The following is a 25657-nucleotide window of genomic DNA, read 5'->3' as shown; positions in this document are numbered from 1 at the left end:
GATAAGATTAGGGACTTTTTTTAAATCAAAGGTTTGTAAAATACTTTTTCTGCCTTTTAAAATATTTTTGTCTTCAGGGCTCTAAGATGGACCACACCTCATAGCCACATTGAAGCCAGAACCTCTGACAAGGGGTTTCAAGCTTTGTTATTTCAGAAAGTGGCCTAATCTGCAGTCCCTTGTTTAGGTGCACGCCTTGTGGCTCCTGAGGCAGTGAGATGAGTAATCGTCCTGTTTGTTTAGTGGTATATGACCAAGACCTGGAGTTACATGTGAACAGATCGAATGACATAGCTGCAAGAAAGTGAGCTGTCAGCAAGTGAGACATCATAACATGTGAGTGCAAGCAGCTTGGTTGGACTTTGTCACACAACCAGTGTTAAACTATCATAGTCACATTGACCAGGGGTAAGCCTCATGCTGGCAGGCCATTAAAATCTCACAGAAGGAAAAAACAACACAGGGAGGAAACCAGAGTACCTGAAGAAAACCCACACAAGCACAGGGAAAACATGCAAACTCCACACAGAAAGGCCCCTGCTGGGTTTCAAACCAGGAACTTTCTTGCTGTGAGGCAACAGTGCTAACCACCAACCCACCATGTTGTTGCTCCATGATCATAACAATTACATTATATTTTGTATTAATGCATCTATAAACCTTACAATGTTTGGGATTTTTTGCATGATGCTTTATGAACGTTTTTGGTGCTTTTATTTTGGTATTTTTACCTATTTACCTAATGAGTAATTAACCTCTCGCTCTTGCGGTCCATTCACATCCACGGTCACGCCTCAGCCGGAAGTGACGAATGAAGCCACGAGCGTGACGAACGGCTCGTTCGAAAATACAACAAGGAAGTGTCGGTTTATTGTCAGGGGGAAAAAACCTCCGGAGAAAGCGTCTCTTCAGCTTGGGGGTCGCTTCGCTCGGTTGTTGGCCTGTCGGGTCGTGGGGGGGGGTGAAGTCACCGTGGACTTGCCCGAAACCCCGTTTCTGACCGCGTCTTGGGATCCAGCTCTTAGCAAGCTAGCTAGCTAGCGATGAACACGGACGTGGAATTTCACATCAGGCAGAATTATCCGTGGAACAAGCTCCCAGCTAATGTCAAACAGGTACCGGGTTTGGGGCTTTCCCCGCAGGGCAGGGGGACGGGGGAGCACCGCCGTGTGCTGGTGGGAGAGGCTGTCAATGTCATGCAGCAGCTGTCAGAGTCCCCTCCTTTGCAGGGGTTTCACCAGTCAGCCGGAGCCATAACTGACCATCGTTTCTGCAGCCACCGACGCTCTAACCATCCCGGCGTCACATGACAGCTTGTTTGACCACGTTAGGTGGCGCCACATGATTAAAGCGCGTGGATTTCACCTGCATATATTACAATCACACGTTTGTGCACAACGAGTTTTTAGGTTTTTTTTTTTCTTTTGGGGCAAAACTGTGAAGGATGTTTGACTATTAATAGTCTGCGTAAATCCCTCCTCCTTCATTAACGTGGTGCCATTACGCCAGCATGTCGTGGTGAGGTGGAGGCGGGTACGTGGATGTAACTAACAGGCTTCGTGTTGATTTGTGAGATGCCTGCACCCCTGCGCATCCTCACCAAAGCTGGATTACCAACCAGAAAAATGGGGCAACAGCAGGGCCCCAGACCTCCTGGTTTACTGTGCGTTGTCTCCTCTGTGCTAATATGATTGGAAATGTTAGGGAGGCACCAAGTTCTTCTGTACCAAAACAGATGCTGATATTCCAATTGTGCCAGTATTGAGTACTGTGCCAATACTGTGCTACTAAAATCTGAGCCAGTGGCCTCCCATCTATCAAACAGAGTTTATTGTGGACTGATCATGTCATGGATGGTACTTGATCCTCTTTACGTTTTGTCAGTGTTAGCACAGATACTGATACTACAAAAATGTCCCAGTAGAGTTTGAAACGTTTATCTTTGTCATTTGCATATTACCGAAGCTATAATTACAACTAAAACTATAATGACTGCAAGAATGTACACAACATGTGCACACAATGAGAGGACAGTGAAGCTGACAGGGTGCAAGTAACCAAGCAGGTTTAACTGACTAGTCTCCTGTTTGCTGTGTGTGTCTTTCACAGAGTTTGGGGAACTCTCAGCGTGAGTATGAGAAACATGTGCTGCTCTACAGCATCCGCAACCAGCTGCGTTTCCGCAATAACCTAGGTACGTAAGGGGGACATCGCACCAGTGCAAAACACACACCTTGGCCTGTAGGGCACATTGTGATCGGTCAAAAGTCAGTAAATTCTCGTGCTTTTTGTAGCTGTGTAAATTAGTTCCTGGACTGGCTGGATTTGCACCTGGTGGCAAGTTTATGATGTGCACTTAGTGTAAACATATTTGTTTCAAATCTTAGTAAATATTAGTTAGACTGCATTAATTTTAGTGAGGTCCATCAAACAACTGGCAGTCATACTTTATTCCCTATTGGCACTTGATTGATTGATATTGGCACTATCCTACAATGAAACAGCCTCTAAATAGCTATGTAACAATATGTAATTTATCAAATCCATTTTATTATTCCTTCTGTGACCTTCTGGAGCTTGTTGGATCAGTGCTTCTACTTTTATCCTGGATTGACTCAGTATAGACTGATATGAAGTGCTGCTGTGTGACCACTCAGCCCTGGTTTTGCTCTGCCTGCTGTGTCTGTTTTTATGAGCAGTGCGCCACGTGAGGAAGGATGAGCGTAAGTATTACGAGGAGCTCCTGAAGTATAGCCGGGACCACCTGATGCTGTACCCCTACCATCTGTCCGACATCATGGTCAAAGGGCTGCGAGTCACTCCTTTTTCATATTACATAGGAATCATGGAGGTAAGAATGTTTTACCTGAACCACATTTCTCTAAGCATGTATCTTTGAATGTAAAAACTCTGGACAATTCAGAGGAGTGTTGCTTTTTAAATAAAGCCCAAAACAATAGCAATGGTGTTTTCACAGTCTCATCTGTGCTTTAGGAACAAAAAGCTGGGTAAAACTGGGTGAGAAGCAGAGCTGGAATACTTATCGTGCCAGCAACAATTTTTCAGATTGGTTTGGAAACATCCAGTTTTTGTTAATTCAAACAGAAATGTTTATTTTTGACATTCCTGGGCTGCGGTAATGGCTTTGTTAGACAACAGAGAACAGGGACTCCAAGAAACCATTATGAGAAGAATCTGAGGTTTTTACAGCCCCCTGCTGTCAAGTGCAGCGTGTTCTTTCTTGGCAGAATGCCAAGGTACTTTTATTATATGCTACATCCGATTTGATCTACTAACATGTACACTTCTGTGCAGCTCCACTATTATTGTATAGTCAGTAAGTATAGAGGAGAAACCTGCTTTGACATTGCGGTAAGTGAGTCATGCACATGAAAGGACATGTCATTTGCATGTCACAAAGAGGCAAAATGTTGTTATGTGGTCTATGGTGCCTTTCTATAGAGTCAGTGCAATTGATTGTAAGATATATCAATTAATAAACTATTGTTAGTTTTAGAAGAGCATGTGGTGTAATGCTGTAATTGTTGGTGCTGATAGACATGGCATCAGTGAGGCACTAGGTGTCAGTCAGTGTCTAGTGATGTGAACTCAGAGAGAGATAGAGGACTGATGCCAAGACAAACACACCCAGGCAAAATTTTTGCTGTTTGCTCTGCAGTCACTTTAGGCTTCGCCTGCACGACGGCTCCCTCTCACTGATAAAGTCTGTTGTTTGAGGCTGGTACAGCTGTGCTCACAGAGTACCAGTCTCTGGGAGACTTTGACCAGCCGGGTTCTCCTTGACTTGTGACATTTTTAATTAGATTACAAACCCTGAGCGCATGTGTTCACATGGCTCCGAGTGCTGCTTCCGAAGAGTAATCCATACAGCATACGCTCCTTAGGATTTCTTAATGAAACTAATGCAGCTGTAATTTAGTTACTTCTGTTTGGTTTCACTGGAAGCTGATAACACTTATTTATTATGTAATTTCTTTCACCTAATGTCCTCTGATAGATTTTTATTGCTTCACAACCCTGTGTGTATGTATATATACTGTGTATTTGGAGATGCTGACTGCCACAATCTTCCCATTACTGAACAGATGTAATATAATAATATAATATATTCTTATGCTTTAACTTACAGATAAAATGAATAAAGATGAACCATTTAGTTTGCAGCTCATATTTGAAAAGGCTTCACCCACCTTCCTGTTCATGCTAAACTGAATGTGACAGAGTTTTACTTAGTGGCCACTGAAACGCTGGAGGCTATGTCATGTTCTGATAATCCATCTTAAGCACTTAATTAAAATGGGGAGTAGAATTAGCACAACCGCCCATATCTGCTAATCCTGGTATTAATCAGAGGCAGGACGACAGAAAGAAGAGAGGAAAAATTATATTAATTCTTCATTTCTGTCTCTTTTTTTTTTTTTTGCACCTCCAGGATATTATGAACAGTGAGAAGAGTTACGACTCCTTACCCAACTTCACCGCTGCTGACTGTGAGTCTCCTGCCTTGTTTTTTTTTTTTTTTTTTTTTTTTTTTTTTTTTCTCTCTCAGCTTGCCTTTTCTCTCTCAAACTGTTGAAATTCCTTTTTGGGATTTGTGTGCACCTCCCACACCTACTCTCTCTCCCTTGGTGTATTGTTTTGAAAGAGCTGTCGGTGCATGAGATGGGAGAACAGTCTCTGTGAAAAGATGCAAAGTTTTTAGAAAGCTGAGCGATTTGAATGAGTGTCAGGAGGTCACTTTAAGCCTAAACTTTGAAGATGCTTATTTGACTTTGCTCTGTTACATAGAGAATATAATTTAAAAGCAGCAGTGACCGTGAGCTGAAACCAATAATGGACTATTTGATTGACGGGAAATGAACCAGGATTATGTTGAAAATCGGTCAGTTGGGTTTTTTGTGTAACCGATGGTCAGAAGGAAACAGACATTTGTAGACGTCACCTTGAGCTTTTATGTCAACTTTATTCTGTCATTTTATAGCCCAAGCAGTTAAACCTGAAAATAAATGCCATTGACTAGTGTAGCGCAACCAACACATAAGTGGTTTTCTGAATGTATGTATCCATTTTACAGTAAATCAGAGTTGCTTCTCAAAACACAAAACCCTATTAAGGTGGTTTCAGAGCCGAAAGACAAGTGTGAGGGCAGTTGTAGCGTTCTTTGAGTTCCTCCTGCCAAGTGAATCGAGCCTTGGCATTGGCCTGCGAGTGACTGAGGCCTGGCAGTACAGCACCTTCATGCTGCGGAGACAGAAGGCTACCAGCAGGCTGTGTGCAGAGGGACCTCTCTTCTCTAATCTCTCTGGAGGAGCCTTGGAAGTGTGTCATGCAGAAGTGGGTGGATGGAGATGCGGCGAGAGCAGCAGAGTTTTACGTGGGTAGATGTTTACATGTTGTGTTAGTGTCACGGTGAGACGGCAAGACACACGAGTAGGTTTCTGCTGTTCTGCTGTGTTCGGGGGCCAAAATGCAAGCATCCCTTTGCATTGGCAGCCTTCCCAGCAGATTTTGCCCTGTCGCTTCCAGTCCCCTGCAGCACAGACAGGAGAAGGTGACAAGGTGATCTTTTGCTACATGGCACAGCAGAATTTTCTCATATTCTAAATAAATGTTAATTACAGAGAAAAATGCATGCACACTACCTTTTGTTGAAATAGATCCCTCTGTGTGTGTTGGCACATTGATTTGTATAGATATGTGTGTGTGTCAGGGGATTGTCTCAGAGAAGGTGTTTGGGTATTTGTGTGGACGCACTGTCTCGGCAGAGCTCGGATGAGTCACAGTTACCGCTTGCGCAGCAGCTTTATTGCCAAAATAACTCTCCAATATGAAGTTAGAAATATCCAGAATAACTCATGCTCAGATTTTGCTTCTCACTGTAACTCTCCTCCTTTTTTTTTTGTAAGGCCTGAGGCTGTAATTGAAAAATGCCGGAGACAATTTTTCAGCTGCTAGATGTATTTGCTGTAGCACTAATGTGCATCAATTACAAATTCATGGACAGTTACTGAGGCATGATTGAGTTTTACTGACTCACTCATTTTCCCACTCGTCCCACAGGCCTGCGACTGCTTGGCATTGGGAGAAACCAATACATTGACCTAATGAACCAGTGCAGGTCCTCCAAAGTAAGAGCCATTTCTAATACAGCCAATGTAAAATAATTCATTACTAATATATACGGTATTTCTGTAATCGTTTGCATTAATGTTCATGTTTGCGCTTTCAGTGTAAAATGCATAATAGAATATTGCTTCGAAATATTTGATATATAATATTATATATTACACCGTGAATATATAATATATTGTATATTAAAAATAGTTGACTTCAACTCACCTGCTTCCCTGGTTTTCTTTTTTAGAAATTCTTCCGCAGGAAATCGGCACGGGACCTGCTGCCGGCCAAACCAGTAGAGATCTCTGTGGAGCCGTGGTGGGTGGCTCAGACTGGCTACATCACTGAGGACGATATCAGGGTGAGATAAGAGCTTTGTTTCAGTTTATCTTGACCTGTTGATAGACATCGGTCACATTCACATTCTGATTATTCAGTGAGCATAGGTGTTTAATTTGTTGTATAATCAAGATGCTGTGGAAGGACCACAGAATGCACACTAAACATTCAAAATAATTACAGACTGCAGGGGATTGTGTGATTTTATTTTTATTTATTTATTTTTTTTTACCTGAGTTTAAAGTGAAATCCTTGCATGTTACCCACCAAGCTGCTCAACCTGTGAGCCTCCGTACTGTATGTGGAGATCTCTCCTGACTAAAAATAAGTACCTGTCAAGTTTCCAACAGCTCTTTTTTCTTTAACCAAAAAAGCAACATAGGGGAAAAAAAAAAAAACACATAGTTATCACATGCTAATGTATTCAGCCATCCCACAAACTGCACTACCACTGTTCACTGCAGGTGGTTTTTAGACAACCATGGAAAGAAACTCACTGGTGCAGGTTTGCTCTAATGCTGTCTCTTTATTGTGTGTGACTCCAGATCTGTTCACCAGCAGAGAAGAAAGCCATTGATAAGATGATAGATTCTGGCCCCCAGCTGGCAGGTTCAATGGAGTACAATGTGGTCTTAAGTGAGTATCTCTGACGTGGTGATACAACAATAATATATTAGATACATCACTCCAAATTTCCCACAAAGCACTGCTTCACTGTTACCTTTTCCAAATTTGATTAGGTCCGATCTCTTTCTTCCCCACTCTGTTCTGTTTGACCAGGAATTATGAAACCGATCTCTGATTAATTTTTTTTTTGTTAGAAATTTTATATCCATCCCTGTGCTGCACTAAACTAAAGCTCTACTTTAAGGAAATCTACAGGAGTTCGATGTAAAATAGAAGGAAAAGGTCACCATTCAATACTTTAATTGGAAATCATTGTAGCCAGAGTGTGCACCATCTGCTGCCGGTGTGAATTTCAAAGATGAAGCACAGGGATTGAGGTTGTGTCCATGCAGTTTAAATGTTAATTAGAGCACATTTTGATAGTGACGCCCCTCTGCCACTGAAGTGCTGTTGGCTGAGTGGGAACAAATAGGATTAACTATAGATGACTCAGGGCAATCAGAATACAAATAGCTGCTTAAATGAGATATGATTGATTTGAAGTTTTTCCATCACTGTTACATACATATAAGTTTCTGTTCAACTCAGAAAATTAAAGTATTGATTGATTTTATTGAAGTGAAATTTGTTGGTGGAACCATGGCACTTGAAGAAGCACATACACACATTTATCGTATGTTTATTCTTTCACTGCAGGCTTATACAACCGGGGCTTCATCTACTTGGATGTTCCCATATCTGATGACAGCTGCATCTCAGGTACGTGTGTGTCTGTGTTTGGATCTGTGTGTGTTTGTTTAAACATCCTGCTATTCTTCTCCCTGAGTAATTATGTTGACTAAATGCTATATGTAGGTCAATTACAATGCACAGTCATTGTTTGTGTCATTTAGTGCCCCCGCTGGAAGGCTTTGTCATGAACCGCGTCCAGGGCGATTACTTTGAAACTCTTCTCTACAAAATCTTTGTGTCCATTGATGAACAAACAAATGTAGCGGAGGTAGGCCCTAGAAGTGTGTGTGTGTGTGTGTGTGTGTGTGTGTGTGTGTGTGTGTGTGTGTGTGTGTGTGTGTGTGTGTGTGTGTGTGTGTGTGTGTGTGTGTGTGTGTGTGTGTGTGTGTGTGTGTGTGGTGTTGATGAGCTTTTCAAACCCAGTTGTATTCATTTATTCTTTTTTTTTTTTTTTTTTTAAATCCTGATCCTTTCTCCCTCTGTGCCTCTTAGCTTGCGAATGTGTTGGAGATTGACTTGGACTTAGTGAAGGTGGGTATCCACTTGCTGCAGAATGAGTGTCCTATTGTAATGTATACTGCTTTTCACAAGACGGTGCAAAAAGCGGTAGATCTGAGAAAGATGACCCTCGCTTTAAAAATTGACACTGAAAAAACGGGAGGTAATTTCCTCTGGTTCCACTTCTGAAGAGATTTTGAGACATCCTTTTCTTCCTCTCTGTATACTTAAAGGCATATGGTGTAGAATCATGAATAACGGAAAGTAAACTGCTTTTTCACATTTTTTCTGATTATTAATAATTGACACTATTATTACAGTTGGGTGCTGACAGTTTGGTGGATAAATGTCTATCATTTTATAAAGCAGGGATGTTGTGTAACCTGCCTAGTGTAGTACATATTTTCTGAATGATTTGGCATTCTAGATACATCTGCACACACGTAAACCTGAGAGGCAGACTGTGACAGATGCACAGCATACACACACGTTGTACCGAGCACCACCATTCCAGTTGAATTGCTGCTCGAGTCTGACCCACTTTTCCCCAGTTCCCTATTCTGTGTCCGACACGGAGCCAAATTCCCTCTCTGCGTTATGACCTCCAGTGTGAAGAGCTGAACCATCCCCCTGTCCCTCAGTCTCATCTCATTCCTGCCGGTGAAAAGCAGCACTTAAGAGAAGTGGATGAAGGCAGCGGTGGCAGCGATTCTCCAGGAGAAGCCCTGTAACTTCAGAAATGATTGAGATGTCTGAGAGGACTCCTTTGTGCAAAACTTTTCCCATCGTGACTAGAGTTTAACTTTCTCTTGTGTAATAACAACCTCCTGGGCCAAGTCACTTGAAAAAAAAAATTTCCTTGGTGTGCTTCTTTTATATAATAAGAAGACAGCTAAGAGTTGACCTCAGCTTGCACCTCCGGGGCATTAAGGTGTAGAAAGCAATCAAGTCCTCCATACTTGACTGAGGCAGTCTGCTCAGTTAAAAAAAAAAATTTAGAGGCAAAGCAAGTTGACAACTGTATAAATTAAGGAAATAATGAAAAAGCCAGTGAGCTGTTAAGCGGAAAGCACACGGCGTTACCTTTTTTTCATCCATTTTGAGGGAGTTTGCACCACAGGACATAGAGCAAAGGCAATTTTTTGTTGATACAGTGGCTCATCAAGTAAGAATCATCAACAAAAAGGTTTCAGGTAGTTTCTCTTCTGTTTTCGAGACTTATGTCTACAACCAAGTTGCACAAATTGGACTCCACTTGTACAATATTTACCCATTTGTCACATCGTAATGAAAGCTCTGAAGTGGTCGACCATTTTCAGGTTTTGGATTGAGTCTTGATAGTATCCTAAAAAACCTGTTAAAAGTGGATTTTTATTGCAATGGGAAATGTTGAAAGATTATTTAAACCCTTAATAACAGACATACGTTGATAGCAGCAGGATGGAGTTGTGTAGCAGATAAGACAATTTTATCATCGTCTCTTCTGAATGACAGTGCAACATTCTCAATTTTTAGTTGATGCTACACCAGCTGTCATACCAAAGTGTTTTCAGTCTCTAAATATTCTACTGTGAATAAGTGCTGCAACACATTTCTTTCATGTTAACGCTTTATATATATATATATATACCCAGTGAGAATCCCAGTATATAAGTAATGTCAGATGTGCTTTGTGTGGACTCGAATTTCATTTGACTGTTTTCTCAGAATGCAGTGTCCATGTACTGTCGCCTTGGCTTTGCTGTGAAGAAAGGTCAGGTGTTCAGTTCAGACCAGCTCCACCCCACCTGGAAGAACGCCCCATCTGTCAACAGACTCAAGTATGTGTGTGCAATATACAACATCCAATACTTCCGCAGAACAAACCAAGCCCTTAGCGATATGATGCCCTAACTTGATCAATTTGGAATTCTGTACACTTTTTATTTGTGAAATGTGAGGATTATTATGTCTGGTGAAAGCTAATTCAAGCTTGGGGCTGCAGTATGTACTCATGTATCTACATCAGTCTCATGAATCTTTAAAAAAATTATTCTCAAATGATTGAAATAAATATAAGTGTACTTTATGGTCAGTATTACAGATGTATACAGGGACTGGTGATTTAGATCTTCCCTCCAGTACTGACAAAATTTGATCACATAAAAAATTAAATTAAAATTGTAAATCACTCTATTTTCTCTGGTGTGTCCTCTGTGTTAGGAGCACCATGGACCCCCAGAAGATGCTGCTGTCCTGGGAGCAGGGCAGTCCTGTAATGGAGGGAGGCTCCTCAGCCACTGACACCGACACCACCAGTCTGGAAGACCAAGGTCTGACCACACACACATGCACTCACACTCGCACTCGCAGGCATATTTAACAGTGTATGCAAATAAATACACATGCTGATGTATGCCCACAGCACACTTTCTGAATGTTACTTCAGAAGTTTTGAAGGATCAGTGCTAATTAGTCCCAAAGACAGCTCGGTCATGTTTCTGAAAGTCATTATCACATTAATAGGTGTTTGTCTAAAATGGTCTCATTTCCGATCTAATTTTAACTGCGTTGTGCATGTTAAGCCGGCATTGTTGGCTTGCTCAAACGAACAAATTCAAACAAACATGATGAAAAAGCTCTTCATCAACCACATTTGCTTGTTAATAATAAATTAAATGTAATCCATTTGAGAAAGAAACATGGTTTGCCTTGATCCTTGTAAACACGTTTAATTTTTAGAAAATCATAATTTGATATCCTCTATTTAAGATTAATTCAGCAGTGTATTTGAGCCTCCTAATTTTACTACAAAGGGTCATTGCAACTGTTGTCTTTTTTTTTTTTTTTTTGTCTCTGCAGCAGACACAGCCAGCGTTAGCAGCCTGAACATACCAGCCGCACCCACTAAGAGGATCGCCTTCCTCTTTGACTCCACCCTTACAGCCTTCCTCATGATGGGCAACCTGTCACCGGTTAGTGAGCAGATGGGCACATAAGCAAACACCCATAGACTCTCTTTTAGAAGGCTTATAAGAGACAGAATTATCTTAATCGCAAAAAATTCTACATTGACTGTGTGAGTCTTCATCCTTTCATCAGAACCTGAAGAGCCATGCAGTGACCATGTTTGAGGTTGGAAAGCTGTCAGACGAGACCCTTGACAGCTTCCTGGCTGAGTTGGAGAAGGTGAGACCAGCGATGAAATAAAAGAAAAGAAAGATATTAGTTTTGTTTGTGTAAAGCTTCTGTCACGAAACACCAGAGGATGTCAACTCAGTATTGTGAATAATTTATAGCCTGATGTTTACATGCACACATAAATACCACATGGATATTCATAAACACTCAGCTTTTTATGTCTTTAATGGCTTTTGTGTGTCCAGGTGGAGAGCACAGCGGAGGGCGAGGCCCAGCGTTACTTTGACCATGCTCTCACCCTGAAAAACACCATCCTCTTCCTGCGCTACAACAAAGAACTCACTCAGGACCAGGGACCCGACATTCCAAATATAGGTAATTATGCAGTTACACCACACTTCTGGGTCTGCATGCTAGACCCAGAAGTCATAAGCATGCACATATCTATACATGTGCTAACTATGCAGCTGGTAAGCTGGTTTTGGTTGTAAGTTCTTACTGCCTCCCCCATCATCAATGCTAACAAAATAGAAACTCATATTTTGGTCTGCTGTCTACACTTTGTGCTCTCTTTAAGTCATCTGTATTCTCTGCAGTTAATTTTCTGCCAGCAGTAGACATCATCTGTAATAAAAATGCAAGCGACATGTTGTAATGGTTGCTTCAAAATCACTTTCAAAACTGCATATAACAGACAGACTGAAATTTAATGTGAGAGCTGGGAGGTGTAGCGTGAATGAGGTGGAATGACTGTGTGCAAAAAAAAAAAAAGACCCTCGGAGACAAAAGCTATTCAGGTAACACACATTTGCTTGATCACCCACCTCAAGATGTCATATAATATACTAAATAGTAATGTAGTCATGTAAGACAACATAATATAACATATCCATAATTCAGGTAAAAAAAAACGTATGTAACCTTCCTGCTAAAATCTGAAGTGACCGAAACATTTTCAACCAGTCAGTAGCTCTTTAACATCTTTCCCCTAATCTTTCTCTTTACTTTGTATTATTTGAAAGGTTTTCTCAACTGTTATTACCAAAATTGCAGCAAACAACTGTAAATGACTGCTTAAAGTTATTCTGCGGTCTTAAGACATCAATAAGTAATCAAGTGTTTAAATGGTATTTTCATGCGAAAGCTTTGAACAAGACTCGAAACTCTTCTAGAAGCAACAAAGAGGAAGTGGATGTATTTGTGCTGTTTTTGGCAGCAATGTCTTTATGTCACTCTGGGCTCTGTTTCACCTCTCACCTGTCTCTGGATAGTTTCTCTTAAGTATGGGTCACATATTCCTGGATGCACATACAGACTGTGAACCCATAATAAAGCTATATTTTGTTAATTTGTCAAGATGGAGCAGCACTGAGTCGGTCCTCCCACAAGTCTCCATGTAGCTACCACGGTGCCACCAGATGCTGTTTGTTTGGTTTGGCTGTGTGCCGTTCTTCTAATTGTCTTTTCTCTCACTCATGCTCAGCTCTTGCTCCAGGCGTCCGCTAAGGAGTGAGTGCAGTGAAAGCCTGCTGGCTGCAGCTAAACTGAGCCCATGATGAAACGAAATGCTAGTGATGTTTGGTCGTTTAGGTAGTGAGGAATATTTAGTTCAACAACCAAATTCTCAAAATCAGTTTTTCCTGCAAATGTTGATCTATGAACAAAAATAATATAAACTGATTGACAGTGAAAGCATATCTCTAAAATCTATACTGTTATCAGAGTATTAATGATGGCCTGTGATGTTTCCTGTGGTGGTCAGTTAAATCATTCAGTTGATGAGTTTGGGAAAATTCTAACTTGAAAAACAGTCCGATTGCAGAAACTGGGTTTTGACTGTTCCTCTCTATTTTGTCATGATTGTCTTCATCTCCCTGGCTGGGTTTAAATCAGTTCTTACATCATTCATTGCAAAACACATCTCAAATTAATTATCACTATCAGCAGTACATAGACACCTCCTGCCTCTGGGATTTGCATCTACTGTAGGAGACATGAGGTGATCATTAAATCCAAGAATGCCAAGTTGACACTTGTGTCTCTTGAAAAGAAATCACCTGACAAGTCATCAAGTTACTGTGTGTTCCATCCACAGTTGGCAGATGAACTTTAACGGTCTTTATTTGCACTTCTTCTGTTTCATTTCCTCTAAAGAACGATGAAGTTGAAAAAACAATTCAGCGTTTTAGGCTCTTTTTTTTTTTTCGGGTTAAATGATATGGCTTTTACCATTTTCAGATCTATAATATGAGAAATATAAAGTGGTATAATGCAGCCTGCTCCCAACCTGTTTTGTATAGAAGTTGTGATTGTGCCTGACTTCTCCCCAACTAGGTTTCCCCTTGGACATGTTGCGCTGTGAGAGCCTGCTGGGTCTGGACCAGGCCACCTGCAGCCGCGTCCTCAACAAAAACTACAAGCTGCTGGTCTCAATGGCACCGCTCAGCAACGAGATCAGACCCATCAGCAGCTGCACGCCTCAGGTACGATGCCTGGAGGGAGGGAGAACAGAGGAGATACTATGTGGCATGCTGGGCTGTTGGATCAAATGTTGTGTGTGTTAGGATGCAAGAGTGCTGTGTGTTTTAACAGTTGATATGTGTTTGGTTAACTTCGCTGTCTTACTGTGTGCACACGCTTTTGTGCCTCTAATGATTTGTGACGGTGAGAGAGAGAGTGTGTGTGTCTGTGTCTGTGTGTGTGTGTGTCTGTGTGTGTGTGTGTCTGTGTGTGTGTCTGTGTCTGTGTGTGTCTGTGTCTGTGTCTGTGTCTGTGTCTGTGTCTGTGTGTGTGTCTGTGTGTGTCTCTGTGTGTGTGTCTGTGTGTGTCTCTGTGTGTGTGTCTGTGTGTGTCTCTGTGTGTGTGTCTCTGTGTGTGTGTCTGTGTGTGTGTCTCTGTGTGTGTCTGTGTGTGGTTTGTGAGCAGTCAGTCTGCAGTTGCCCTAACAACAAGACTACACAAAGAGAGAGAAGGGAGGTGAGGCTCATGAGTAATTCCCCTTCCTGGCCTCACTCCAGCTTCCTAGCTGAGCTCAGAAACATGGAGGCAAAGAAGTTAAACTCTTGTTGTGTTATTCATGCTGCTGTTTATTCTCGCACTGCTGGGACTCAGTGAAGTGGAATTCAATGAGTTCTCCTCATTGTTTTCTGCTGCTATCTCTAATAGTGGCTTCAGTTTCAACATCTCAGACAGAAGAACAAAACTGATAAAATGATTCTGCTTTGTGAGCGAACTTTTTTTGTTTATTTGAAGTGTGTGTTTATGTGCGAAATGACACGAAGGGAAAGTGTTGTTAGGATGTGTACATGCGTATTCATTAGTTCTGCTCCTGTACACCTGTATGCTTGCCTTTGTTTCCCCCTGCAGCACATTGGCCCTGCCATCCCTGAGGTGAGCTCCATCTGGTTCAAGCTGTACCTGTACCATGTGACTGGCCAAGGTCCGCCTTCTCTGCTGCTCTCCAAAGGCTGCAGACTCCGCAAACTGCCCGACATATTTCAGGTTAGATCACACTAATAATTAACAAGGTGGGAAGGTTAAATACGTGTAGGTCCATGGGTGAATGAGTAAATGTATGCTGGTGTAGATATAAGCTAAAGAAATCTATTTGAAGACTGGTAAGAAAAGCCACATATATAATAAGAAAAGTTATAGCCTGGGTCCATTCAAAGATGTGTTATAAAGATGGAGTCTGTCTCTGACACCCACCCTTTTTAAATTTTGAACTTGTTTGTTGGAGGAACAGGTAATCAGCACACTGCAGTTAAAATTCAAGGAGGTTTCTCTCATCCCCACCAGCCTTCATTTCTTAACAAAGCACCTGCTGCATCACAGTCATACACTTGCTTTTTCTTCCTCCAGGGCTTCCCAGTGGTCTTGGAATTCATTATCTATCCTGGGAATGTGAGAGAGGGAACAAAGGAGATTTATTGCAGTAAATTCTCTGAGGATTTAATATCATGCAAATGGGTCACTCAGTAGAAACACAGCAGCATGTACTCTACTTCCACTTGTCTCAAACTTTCATTTTATTCATTTAAGCTGTTTACCCCTTCTACCAGAATGTAATATGTTAACTTGATGGAAAGCTCTGATTCATTTAAGGAGAGTCATGGCATGAAAAATGAGCACCTAGGTGGAATTTTAATCAGTTAATGTTTGCCATGGTGGGAAGTTGACAAGTTGACATGACAGTTTGAGTGGAGGAGGCTGTTTCAACACACTGTTTTTGCTTCTTTAGATTAAACAATTTCTGATTGAGAAAAAGTAGAGTTTATGTGTAATAGAAAATTAAATGTATAAATATTACCATCTTTATAGAGCAAATGGAATTTCTTTTCACTTATGTTGTACTTTGTGTTCATTTTCTAGCATTTTTAAACCCTAAGTTTAAGGGAAAATTATTGTATTAAATAGTTTATTTTTTAATGTTGTTTATTATTATTGTTTACACATGAGTGATGAGTGATAGAGGAAGATTTGCTCTCATGGAGGTCTCTGATATTAATGGCTGTGGAAGAGTTCACTGTTGATCCATTTTTCTCTCTCCAGGTCTATGACAGGCTGTTGATCACATCTTGGGGTCACGACCCTGGAGTTGTCCCTACGTCTAACGTCCTGACCATGCTCAATGACGCCCTCACACACTCTGCTGTTCTCATCCAGGTAAACACACATAAGCCTAACTTGTGAACATTGCAGCATCTAATGTTGTGTATTTACTCACGCTGTGTTAGTGCTACCAACTCTCCCTCTGTTGACACATAAACTGCATGTGTGCGTAACCCTCAGGGTCACGGTGTGCACGGCCAAGGAGAAACAGTTCACATCCCGTTCCCCTTTGATGAGGAGGATCTGAAGGGAGGTAAGATACTGTGCATAAACCAGTGAAATCACTCAGTAACTGATTTATACAGCCAGAATGATATGCTAATACATGACATGCTGACATTAACCTACATTTGCAAAGTACAGTGAAGACAACATTGAAAACTGAATATGGCACCTTTTAATAAATGCTTGTGTCATTCATTTGATGCATAAATAAAGAGAAATGTATTTTTTATAAGAGATTGTTAAAAGGTGATGGTACAACAATATATTTGATTTGTTTTTCCTGAAATGCTTTCTTTCAGAATATTACTACCTTTGGAAAACACAGCTCATATACAGCACTGCAGATACTACTACTACTGTCTGGAGGTTAAGATTGCACTTGAAGTTTGACACCCATTGGTTGTTTTGTCTCTCTTGCTGTGCAGAGTTCTCCTACTCCAACATGTGTGCGCACAAAGCGCTGCAGAAGCTGAAGGAGCATGTGGATCTGGAACACCAGTGTGGCTACATCACCATGCTCAACTCCAACAACAGGCACCGTCGCAGGGCCAGCGACAGTGCTGAGTGCAGAGGTAGTGGAGTGAACGCACACTTTTTTTTTTGGTTTTTTTTTTTTTTTTGACTGCATGACAAAAGTTGAATTAGTAACAAGGTCCTTGCCTGGGATGGCCATAGACGCTGATGGTGTGATGGTGTAAATTAGATAAAGATAGCTCACAGTCCGATTTAATTATGCTGTTTGTCTGCATAATTGTGTCTCTTATTGTGCTAGCCTTTGCTAATGGTCATGGATCGAACACGACTTAGCCTTTAGCTTGAGATTTGATTGAATTGTTCTGATTTAAATGATTACATTTATTTAACATAAACATATATCTACATTACAGTATACAGTTTATTCAAGCAAATATTTATTCAGCGGTATTTATTTAGGAAAGTCCGTGCCTTGATGGTGATGGAGATTTGTTGCCTTTCTTTAAGGTGACACCCATCTAGGTGGAGGCCTTGACACCAATGGCAGCACTGAGTCCTTTGAGCTGGTGACCGAAGAGAACAATGGGGATAGCAAAGGAAAGACCGACAGTGGGTCTACACTTGTTTTAATGTATTTATTTATTTCATTATCTTTACTTGGAAGAATTTGGAAGAGATGGTAGAGAATAATACAGAAAGAGATGGGTAAAGTGTGGCAAATGGTTCAAAAGCAGCATGTGCTTGTTAACAGCATGCGTCTCGTGTTGTCTCTTCCAGCCCTTTCTTCAGAAGATGAGTGGGCCCCTCTTGAACTGTGCTTCGGCATGCCTCTCTTCAGCTCTGAGCTCAACCGCAAAGTGTGTCGGAAGATCGCCTCTCACAAACTCTGCAGCAACGAAAGGTAGAAGGAAAACATCCTCTCTAATTTCACTTGAATAAAAGGAAAAAAACACAGTGAAGTGTTATGAAGTGTGATTTTGAGGTGCTAGCCTTTGGGTACCATTGCTTTTGTTTCAGCCTTCAGGAGCTACTTCACTCAAGCCGAAAACTGTCGCTGAAGGTGTTGAGCTTCGTTCAGTCATTCCAGGTAAAAACGTCATGTCACATTAGGAATATCAGCAGTCAGCAATTTCATTTTACAGATGGACTTTGTTAAAATAGATCAATCTTAAATATTGTTTTATAATGTATACATTTTTTGAATAGAATTGTTTAGATACAGCAGTGTATGGAGTACGGTGTAGACTGCAGGCAAACTAAATAACTTTCTCTGTAGATGTCATCATCCATTCAAACTTCCAGTCAAGCAGAAGGACCCAACAGGCTGTGCCTTTAAGCTTTTCTAATCACGGTGTGAAATACAATTTAGGTTTAAAAAAAAAAAAAAAAAAAAGTTGTCCTAATGAGATATTTAAGCTGAGATCCCGAAAAAAGATAGCTGCCCATGAGAAGACGATATAATTCAGTTTATCTTTTGGAATAACAGGCTAAAAGAATAAATATGAGCAGCGTAATGTGTGTTTTGTTATCTTGAGATAATGAGATAATTAAGTCATGATTGTGCGATAACAGGCTTAAAACCATGACTGCTTCTAAAAGCCATATAAGTAAAGCTTTTGTTTTTAATCGATATCGATTAATGAATATAGTATGTTGTTCTAGCACCAGCCAGTTTCTATATAAGGCAATTTCATTTTTGAGACGCTTAAAGATGTTATTGTAGGTTAACATAACAGCTAAAGTGTTTATATGTGTGTAAGGGACGTGTGATTATTAAGCAGAAATTTAAGATCTATGAGAAAATAAATTACAGAAAACAGGATGTAGTAAATTGGTACTTTTACTTTTAAACATCCTGTCTCTTCTGTTTGCATGTTGCTGATTTAGTTTAGTTTCAGCTAATTGAGCCTCATGACTATGTCTGTATATTTTACACATTAATTGTTTTGTAGGGGCTGAACTTGTGCAGATCAGACAGGAAACACTTTGTTTTTGTGGTTTATTTCTCAAAATGTATCATCATCCAGCGTGTCATCCTGCCCGCCTGGTGCACTAATCTGGGTGATTTCATTTATTTATTTTTTTGCCCGGTGTTGGCAGGACGGCAGCCAGCCCTCTGACCTGGACAGTGGTGTGTCAAACCCTCTCAGTCAGCCCCCGGCAGAGTCCGGTGTCCCCCTGCCCGCCCTCAACCTCCTCTTCAAGGACGGTCAACTGAAGGAGTGGAGCGGGCGGACCCACCCCCCTCTGGACATCTCAGCCCTGCAGAAGGACCAATCCACATAAACTCCACCCCCTTCCCCCTCCCCACCCCCACCCCTGCACTAGAGCTTTCAGATTTGGTCATGAGGAAGACTCATTGAACCATTCTCTCTTGCAGTGTCACATCTCACTGAGGAAATTCTTATTCAAGGTCCAACCTTGTATCTGCTAGCAGGTCACAAGAAAACTCATTTTCCCACCATACTTGTTCATCAATACCCAGTCATGGCAAAATTATCCCTTTGTCCTTTTCCTACTGTATGAGGAATCATCCTTGCCAACACTAGTTCAAATCCCCCCCCTCACCCTCATTGTTTCCTCATTCCTTGTATTTGTATAAAGGCAGTGTTATCTGTTGGAGTGGTGCTATTATCACAGTATATAACAGGTAAACAACATCTAACTTGGAAGACCATTTAACTGGAAACACAAGCGCTGTTCTCCGCTGACTAACCCCCCACCTACCATTCAATCAGTGGATGTTTTATGATCCTTGGGAGTGGAGTGCAAAGTGGTTAATGTTGCATAGATTTTGTCAAAATGACCCACAAAATAAACAATGAGGTGTTGAACTGACTTTTTCAGGAATAATTTGACAATATGCATATTTATAGGACCAAGAACTTACCAGACCAGAGTCCAAGTACAGGCTCCCCTGCTGCCTTCCTGTGTTGTCTCATGTTAAGTGATCTGATGCATGATAACAGTTGCACAACTCGTACCATAAAGAATTCTTTCCTCTTACTCGTAGTCAATGTTGGGGGCATTTTTTTTTTATTTGCACTATGCAGGATTTCTCTAAACCTGTGGATGAAGTAATGTCATGTATATTTTCTTTAATTTTGGATCCCTTGTAGTGCACATGTAATTTAATGAAACTCAGTTAAAAAAAATTTTTTTTTAAATTCTTTATTAATCTTTCTCAGTACAAGAGGACACCAAAGACTTTTTTTCTGTATGTTTTTTTTTTTTTTAACCTTCTGTTTTATTGTCCTGCCTTTTATTTTGCTTTATTACCATTAGCCAATCAGAAATTTCCTGGTCTTATATCCAATCAGCTGATTTGCTTTTGTTTAGTTTTTTTTGTTTTTTTAAAATTTAACAACTTTTTTAAATGATTTAAGTGCATTTCAGTGATTCAGTGTACATAAACCAATAAGAACATTTTTGGGTCACAAGCTGTGAACCATCACATCTGCTCAACAATTCAACAAGATAACCTAGGGCACCTAATTGCATAGAACTGGGGCAGCCTGCCCTGTGTGTTTGACCCAGGCCTGTCGCCATTGTTGCCTGCCAGTAAATCTCCCTGGATTGACTCCAGTCTGGGTGCAGTGCAGTGCAGTGCACTCTTAGTTTGCCCACACTCTCAGAGGGATTCTGTTTGCGCCATGTTTTGAAAAATGGGGTTTGTAGTCTAGAGAGGAGCAGGCAACTTCGCTATGAAGGCTGTCACAAACCCAAGGGAGGGTAATGCTAATACTTTGCCCAGTTTCTCAGAGATGTGATGGCCCAAAAAATGTCTGAAGTTTTTTTTTTTCCATATGGATCCAAGAATATAGAGTACCTGATTTTTGCATTTAGAGTGGTAACTCGTTTTGTTGAGTTTTTGTTTATGGAGGAATCCACCGTCTGCAATTTCTGACCCACTTGTGGTTGTTTTTAATAACGTGATGCTGAAATAGAAACAAAAAAAAGAGACTAACACAAAGTCCCGTGAAGCATGATGACTGTGTAGAAACTTGTGTGTATGCGTGTGTATTGTACCCCTCATTCTTGGTGTGTTTTTATACACGCCTACCTTTCACAATAAGAGCCCTCCCTCCCTCAAATCCTGCCAGTATGTTATCTAGTTGCGGTTACTCGGTCATCCTAAGATATTCCCCATCCTCTCCCAGGTCTTCTCCACAGTGTTTAAACAAAAAATGCTAGTTTTGTATGTCAGCCTATATTTTAGGAAATTTTTGTTGTAGCTTGTTTAATTGGACTGTGAATATCATTGACTGATGCTCTTATAATTAAATGAGTTTAAAAAAAAAAAGAAAAAAAAAAAGAAAATGACATTCCTTCAACATGTCCGCTGCTTCCATTGTTGCTACATCTCCCCTCTGCTCCGGATAGGCTACATGTTATTATTACAAATAAATATGTAAAAAGTATATGAAAATATAAATAAATATGTAATAAGAGCAAGTCTTTTTTTCCTCCTCGAAAACGTCTCCCAGTGTTGTTTTTTTTGCTCATCTGTATTTTATATGTTTTGCATCATTGATTCCAACCTCTATTGGCTCTAAATGGTAGCCAGTCATATTACATGATATCAAGCCTTATTTGGTAGATGTTTTCCTAGCCAGGTGGAACAGATGGTTTGCAAGACGCAGTGGTCCGGATGCTCTGTCCATCTGCCTCAAGTATACACTTGTATAGCATACATCCTTAAAGATCTAGTGGACACTGCTGAAAAACAAACGTGTGAAACCTTTTGAGAAGCTGCAAAAAATAAAAACGAAGACAACAGATTGTTGGGAGGAAGGTTAAAGTGTCATTCTGCGTCTGCCTATGCCCCCACCCAACAGGTGGAGTCTAATTGACTATGTCTCTCAGGCCTCTCTGCTCCAATAGTTTCCCAGCACCACAAATTACACTGTGTCACTAGGGGGCACCAGGGGCTTAAACTGGGTCATGCCACCTGAGGATAAGAAGCTCCAAGAATTGGTCAAATGGGCTCCATGTCACCGCTCTAACAGTCCATTTCATTCCTAACACCCTCAGCCATGCACCGATATGAAACCACATACTCAGGAAAGGTGTAATACATCTGCTGAATTCATTCTGCAGAGTTGTTATTTTTGGCTTCAATCATCATATGCATTGTCAAACTGGGGGTGCTGCAAGCCTTCACGTTGAAACAGGAGGAAAGCCGTGAACAGAAGAAAGAAAGAAAGGCTGTGCACATATAGAGTAGCTGCAAAAAGTTAAGCAAAAGCTGAGGAAACGGCAGTAAATGTTGAAATTATGCTGGTCTCTTTTACTTTGCATTCTGCTGCTCTATCATCTTTACATCATGTCTTTGAATCATGGTGAGTCCTTATCAGTCCAGTTCAGGATGCTGCAGTTTATCTCTCTTAGCATTGCTTCTCACAGGGGTCTAATGTTTATACTGAACTTACATGTAGGCTCAGAGAAAACGTCTGTTATTTAAGCAACAGTAAGAATCTATATCATTTTATGTACCACATGTCAGACAAGTGAATACGCCCCCTCTGCTAAAATCTGGCTAAAATGGTTTAACATTCCTTGCTTTCATTATAATCTAGAAACCTACAATAAGAGATTTGATTTAAACTTTGTGACTCAGGTTATATTTTACTAACCAAGGAAAACATTCACTTGGATTATACAATGTGATCCTGCACAGCTTTACAAAAGCTCAGGCTCTTAATTTTGCTGAGACATGTCTACTGTAATAGATGACTTTGCTACTGAAACCCATGCTGTCCCATGTCCTCAGTACTGGGGTTAAACTCAGGTTTATCCACCCTGTAACAAAGTTTATGTCTCTTTCTGTCTCTTTTCTTAACACACTTGAACATTTGTTTCCCTTTAAAGCTTCTCAAATATTGCTCACACCCCTAAGCATCTCTCGCTCACAGCCATTTCCAGGACAGGTGTTTTCACACAGAAGCTGCTACAGCATGTGCCATTTTTGGGCCACACTGAGCACATTTCCTTTGCCTGTGGGATACAGTGGTGAGAAAATAGCCCATAACTGAGAACGAGTCTAGGCAGGCCACAAGGCACTACAAATGTAATAGAGACATTATGGTCCCACCAGGAGATTGAGAGGGAGCAAATGACTGTGCAGCTTCAGTTCATTCAAGGACAGGCAGGTGGTCAAAACAGTAAAACATCCACAGATGTTGGACCCCTCACAGTCCTGTGTAGATTTGTAAACTGTAAGAAAACACATCCAGCTACTGAACCCCAGCTAGAGGTTTGTCTAGTCTGCATTTTGTCTCTACGCAGGTTAAAATCAATAAAATGGAATAAAATCCAATTAATTAAAAATTTAAAAATATGACCACATAAATAATTTTTCAACATGACAATAAATAGGAATAAATAACTAACAAAAAAAAACCACAAAAATGACAACTAAAATAAAATAATGACAAAAAAGAACAAAAAAATGAAAAAACTAAAAATGGTCCTACTAAATTACTAACGAAGTAAACAAATGACATTAGAATAGGCTACCAGAAAACAACTAACTAAAATAACTTTATGACTATAAAAATAAAAATATCCACATTTATTAGAGAAAAGCAACATAAGTTTAAGCCTCACATCAAGTTTGTAAAGTTTTTTTTTTTTGTTTACTTCATACAAAACCGTTACAACACACAGCATTTGACTTTTCTCCCGGAGGTGGCGAGGCGGATGTTAAAGGTGCGGTGATGAAAATTACGCGCACTTCCGCTTTAAAAGCGGAGCAGTGTGTCGCTGGAGTGAGTTGCTGTTGAAGCCGAGCTCAGACCTTCCTCCAGTCCACTGGACTGCACAGTGTGCAGCCTGTGCGCCGACACCACACTGGACCAATTTACAAACATTTCAGCTGTTCTGCTTTCGAGGATTTGGATCTTAACCCTCTTTGTTTACTGCGTGAGAGCTCGGGGACGGAACTTTACGCAGGGAAACGGCAGGTGAACCGACGCCTACACCTGAAGGATATTTCGACAGGCTGAATTTCAAGCAGTTTGTATTTTCCTCCCAGCTCCACTTGTTGATAGGCACTAACAGACTGTCACATCACGGATATTCTTATGCGTAATCTGGATAAAAACCCAGTCCGACGACAGAGCGAAGCAAGTTCTATCCTGTGAGGTGTTGTGGCAGATGGTGGTGATGTTTAGTACCCGGTAACAGCTCTCGGCATCAGATCGTGTTACGCAGGCTGCTACCTGGTGTGCAGCGGCATGGGGAACCAGATGGACAAGCTGTCACATCTCAGTTACGCAGAAGTTCCAACAGTGGATCCGAACGGTGTGGACACGGAGGACGGACCACGGATCGGCGTCTCTTATATATTTTCCAACGATGATGACGAGCTGGAGGACGGCTGTGCGGTCGATGGCTCGGATAAGGACCCGAACCAGGAAGAGAAACAATACGACCAGCGCGATGAGATGGAGTGCGCCGTCTACAACAGGGATGAGTGCATTTACGAGAAGAGCGTAAAGTCTGCAAACCTGGAGGTTTACTCCCCGGAAAACCTGCTGAACAAATGCAAAGCAGGCGATCTGGTGGAGTTTGTGGCTACGGGTCAGTACCCACACTGGGCTGTGTACGTGGGGGACTTCCAGGTGGTGCACCTGCACAGAGCCGAAGTGAAAAACAGCTTTCTGACGGACGCAAGTCAAGGGAGGAGGTGCAGGATCGTGAACGACCTGTACAAATTCAAAGCTCTTAGTCCAGACATGGTGGTGCAGAACGCGATGGAACAGGTGGGCTTAAAGGACCGGGAGCTGAGCTGGAGAAACTCCGAGTGTTTTGCAGCCTGGTGCAGGTTCGGCAGGAGGGAGTTCAAGATGGGCGGGGAGATACGGATAGGCAAACAGCCCTACAGACTAAAAATCTCCATATCGGACAAACAGTCACACGTGTTGGAGTTTCAGAGTATGGAGGACATGATCATGGAGAAGAGGAGGAACGATCACCTGGGCAGGACAGCCGTGCTGCGGGAGCTGGCCACGCATTTTAGCAGCGTGGAGGAGATAAAAAGTGATCCAGGCGCAGACTGATGCTCTTTAACAGAACCGCTATGGAGCTAGAGTAGCCTTTACCAAACAGATACTGTTACACCCTCCTTTAATCTACAGCGAGCTGTCACTCCTTGGTTTTAGTCTCATCTGGAGCACACACATCTGTGATTCTTACCTGAATAATCTCATTTAACTATTATTGCCTTAAAGTCACAATCTTCAACATCCTCTGATGCTCAATGACTGACAATTGAATTATCTGAGAGAAATTGACTGAAGTAGCCGATGGGCCTGTTTGTAGCTGGAGCAGCCTCTTCACACGCACAGATTGTATAGTTTTATAAAAGGTTTGCACATGTGTCTTAAACTGTCTCCATATTCTGTAAGTAGAGCCAGTGTTTGTCTGTCCATAGTGCGTCTCCTCACCCGATCCTTCGACTCACCCAGAGAGAACAGAGCCGGAGCTGCTCGCACACCGAGGATCCTTTTTTTTTCCTTTAAGGGCGATTTTCACACCAGCACGTCAGAAGAAAATGATTGTGTTACACTGATCGACGTCTGTGTTAACTGTACCCAAAGTTCAAGTAAACCATGAGTCATTGTTTCTTTTGTAAACAACCTTGTTTATACTGTGATGTTTTATTTTTAACGTGAGTAAGATGGACAGACCAGTTTCTGTTAAGTGCTGAGGTGGGTGGGTGTGTGTGTGTGCGTGCGTGCGTGCGTGCGTGTGTGTGTGTGCGTGCGTGCGTGCGTGTGTGTTGTGATTAGCCCTGGAATCTTCCTAGTTGTCAAAACAGAAAGTGTGGACCCCCCCACCCACGACTCATTTTTGAAGACAGGAGTACTTGCAAACGGTGCAACGAGTA

General features: G+C 41.4%; 2 protein-coding genes across 2 annotated transcripts; both read left to right on the top strand.

Annotated features, from left to right (window-relative positions):
* Positions 1-814: 814 nt before the first annotated feature.
* Positions 815-21215, top strand: fam91a1 (family with sequence similarity 91 member A1). The gene is made up of 24 exons (XM_026300063.1): positions 815-1115; positions 2110-2194; positions 2700-2851; positions 4454-4511; positions 6082-6149; positions 6386-6499; positions 7023-7113; positions 7801-7863; positions 7998-8104; positions 8329-8367; positions 10042-10154; positions 10537-10646; positions 11176-11288; positions 11416-11502; positions 11700-11829; positions 13789-13937; positions 14821-14955; positions 16006-16119; positions 16246-16318; positions 16716-16862; positions 17272-17373; positions 17542-17665; positions 17782-17851; positions 18865-21215. The coding sequence occupies exons 1-24, from the start codon at positions 1044-1046 to the stop codon at positions 19048-19050; spliced, it is 2502 nt and encodes an 833-aa protein (XP_026155848.1). The 5' UTR covers positions 815-1043; the 3' UTR covers positions 19051-21215.
* Positions 21216-23517: 2302 nt separating this feature from the next.
* lratd2a (LRAT domain containing 2a) lies at positions 23518-25314 on the top strand. Its single transcript, XM_026300064.1, has one exon. It carries the CDS (start codon positions 24003-24005, stop codon positions 24825-24827), a length of 825 nt encoding a protein of 274 aa, XP_026155849.1. The 5' UTR covers positions 23518-24002; the 3' UTR covers positions 24828-25314.
* The last annotated feature ends 343 nt before the right edge of the window (positions 25315-25657 follow it).

Source organism: Mastacembelus armatus, chromosome 11 (genome assembly GCF_900324485.2).
Source record: "Mastacembelus armatus chromosome 11, fMasArm1.2, whole genome shotgun sequence".
Classification (NCBI taxonomy): Eukaryota; Metazoa; Chordata; class Actinopteri; order Synbranchiformes; family Mastacembelidae; genus Mastacembelus; species Mastacembelus armatus.
The sequence above is the reverse complement of the archived record's forward strand: the minus strand, read 5'-3'. Positions and strand labels throughout refer to the sequence as shown.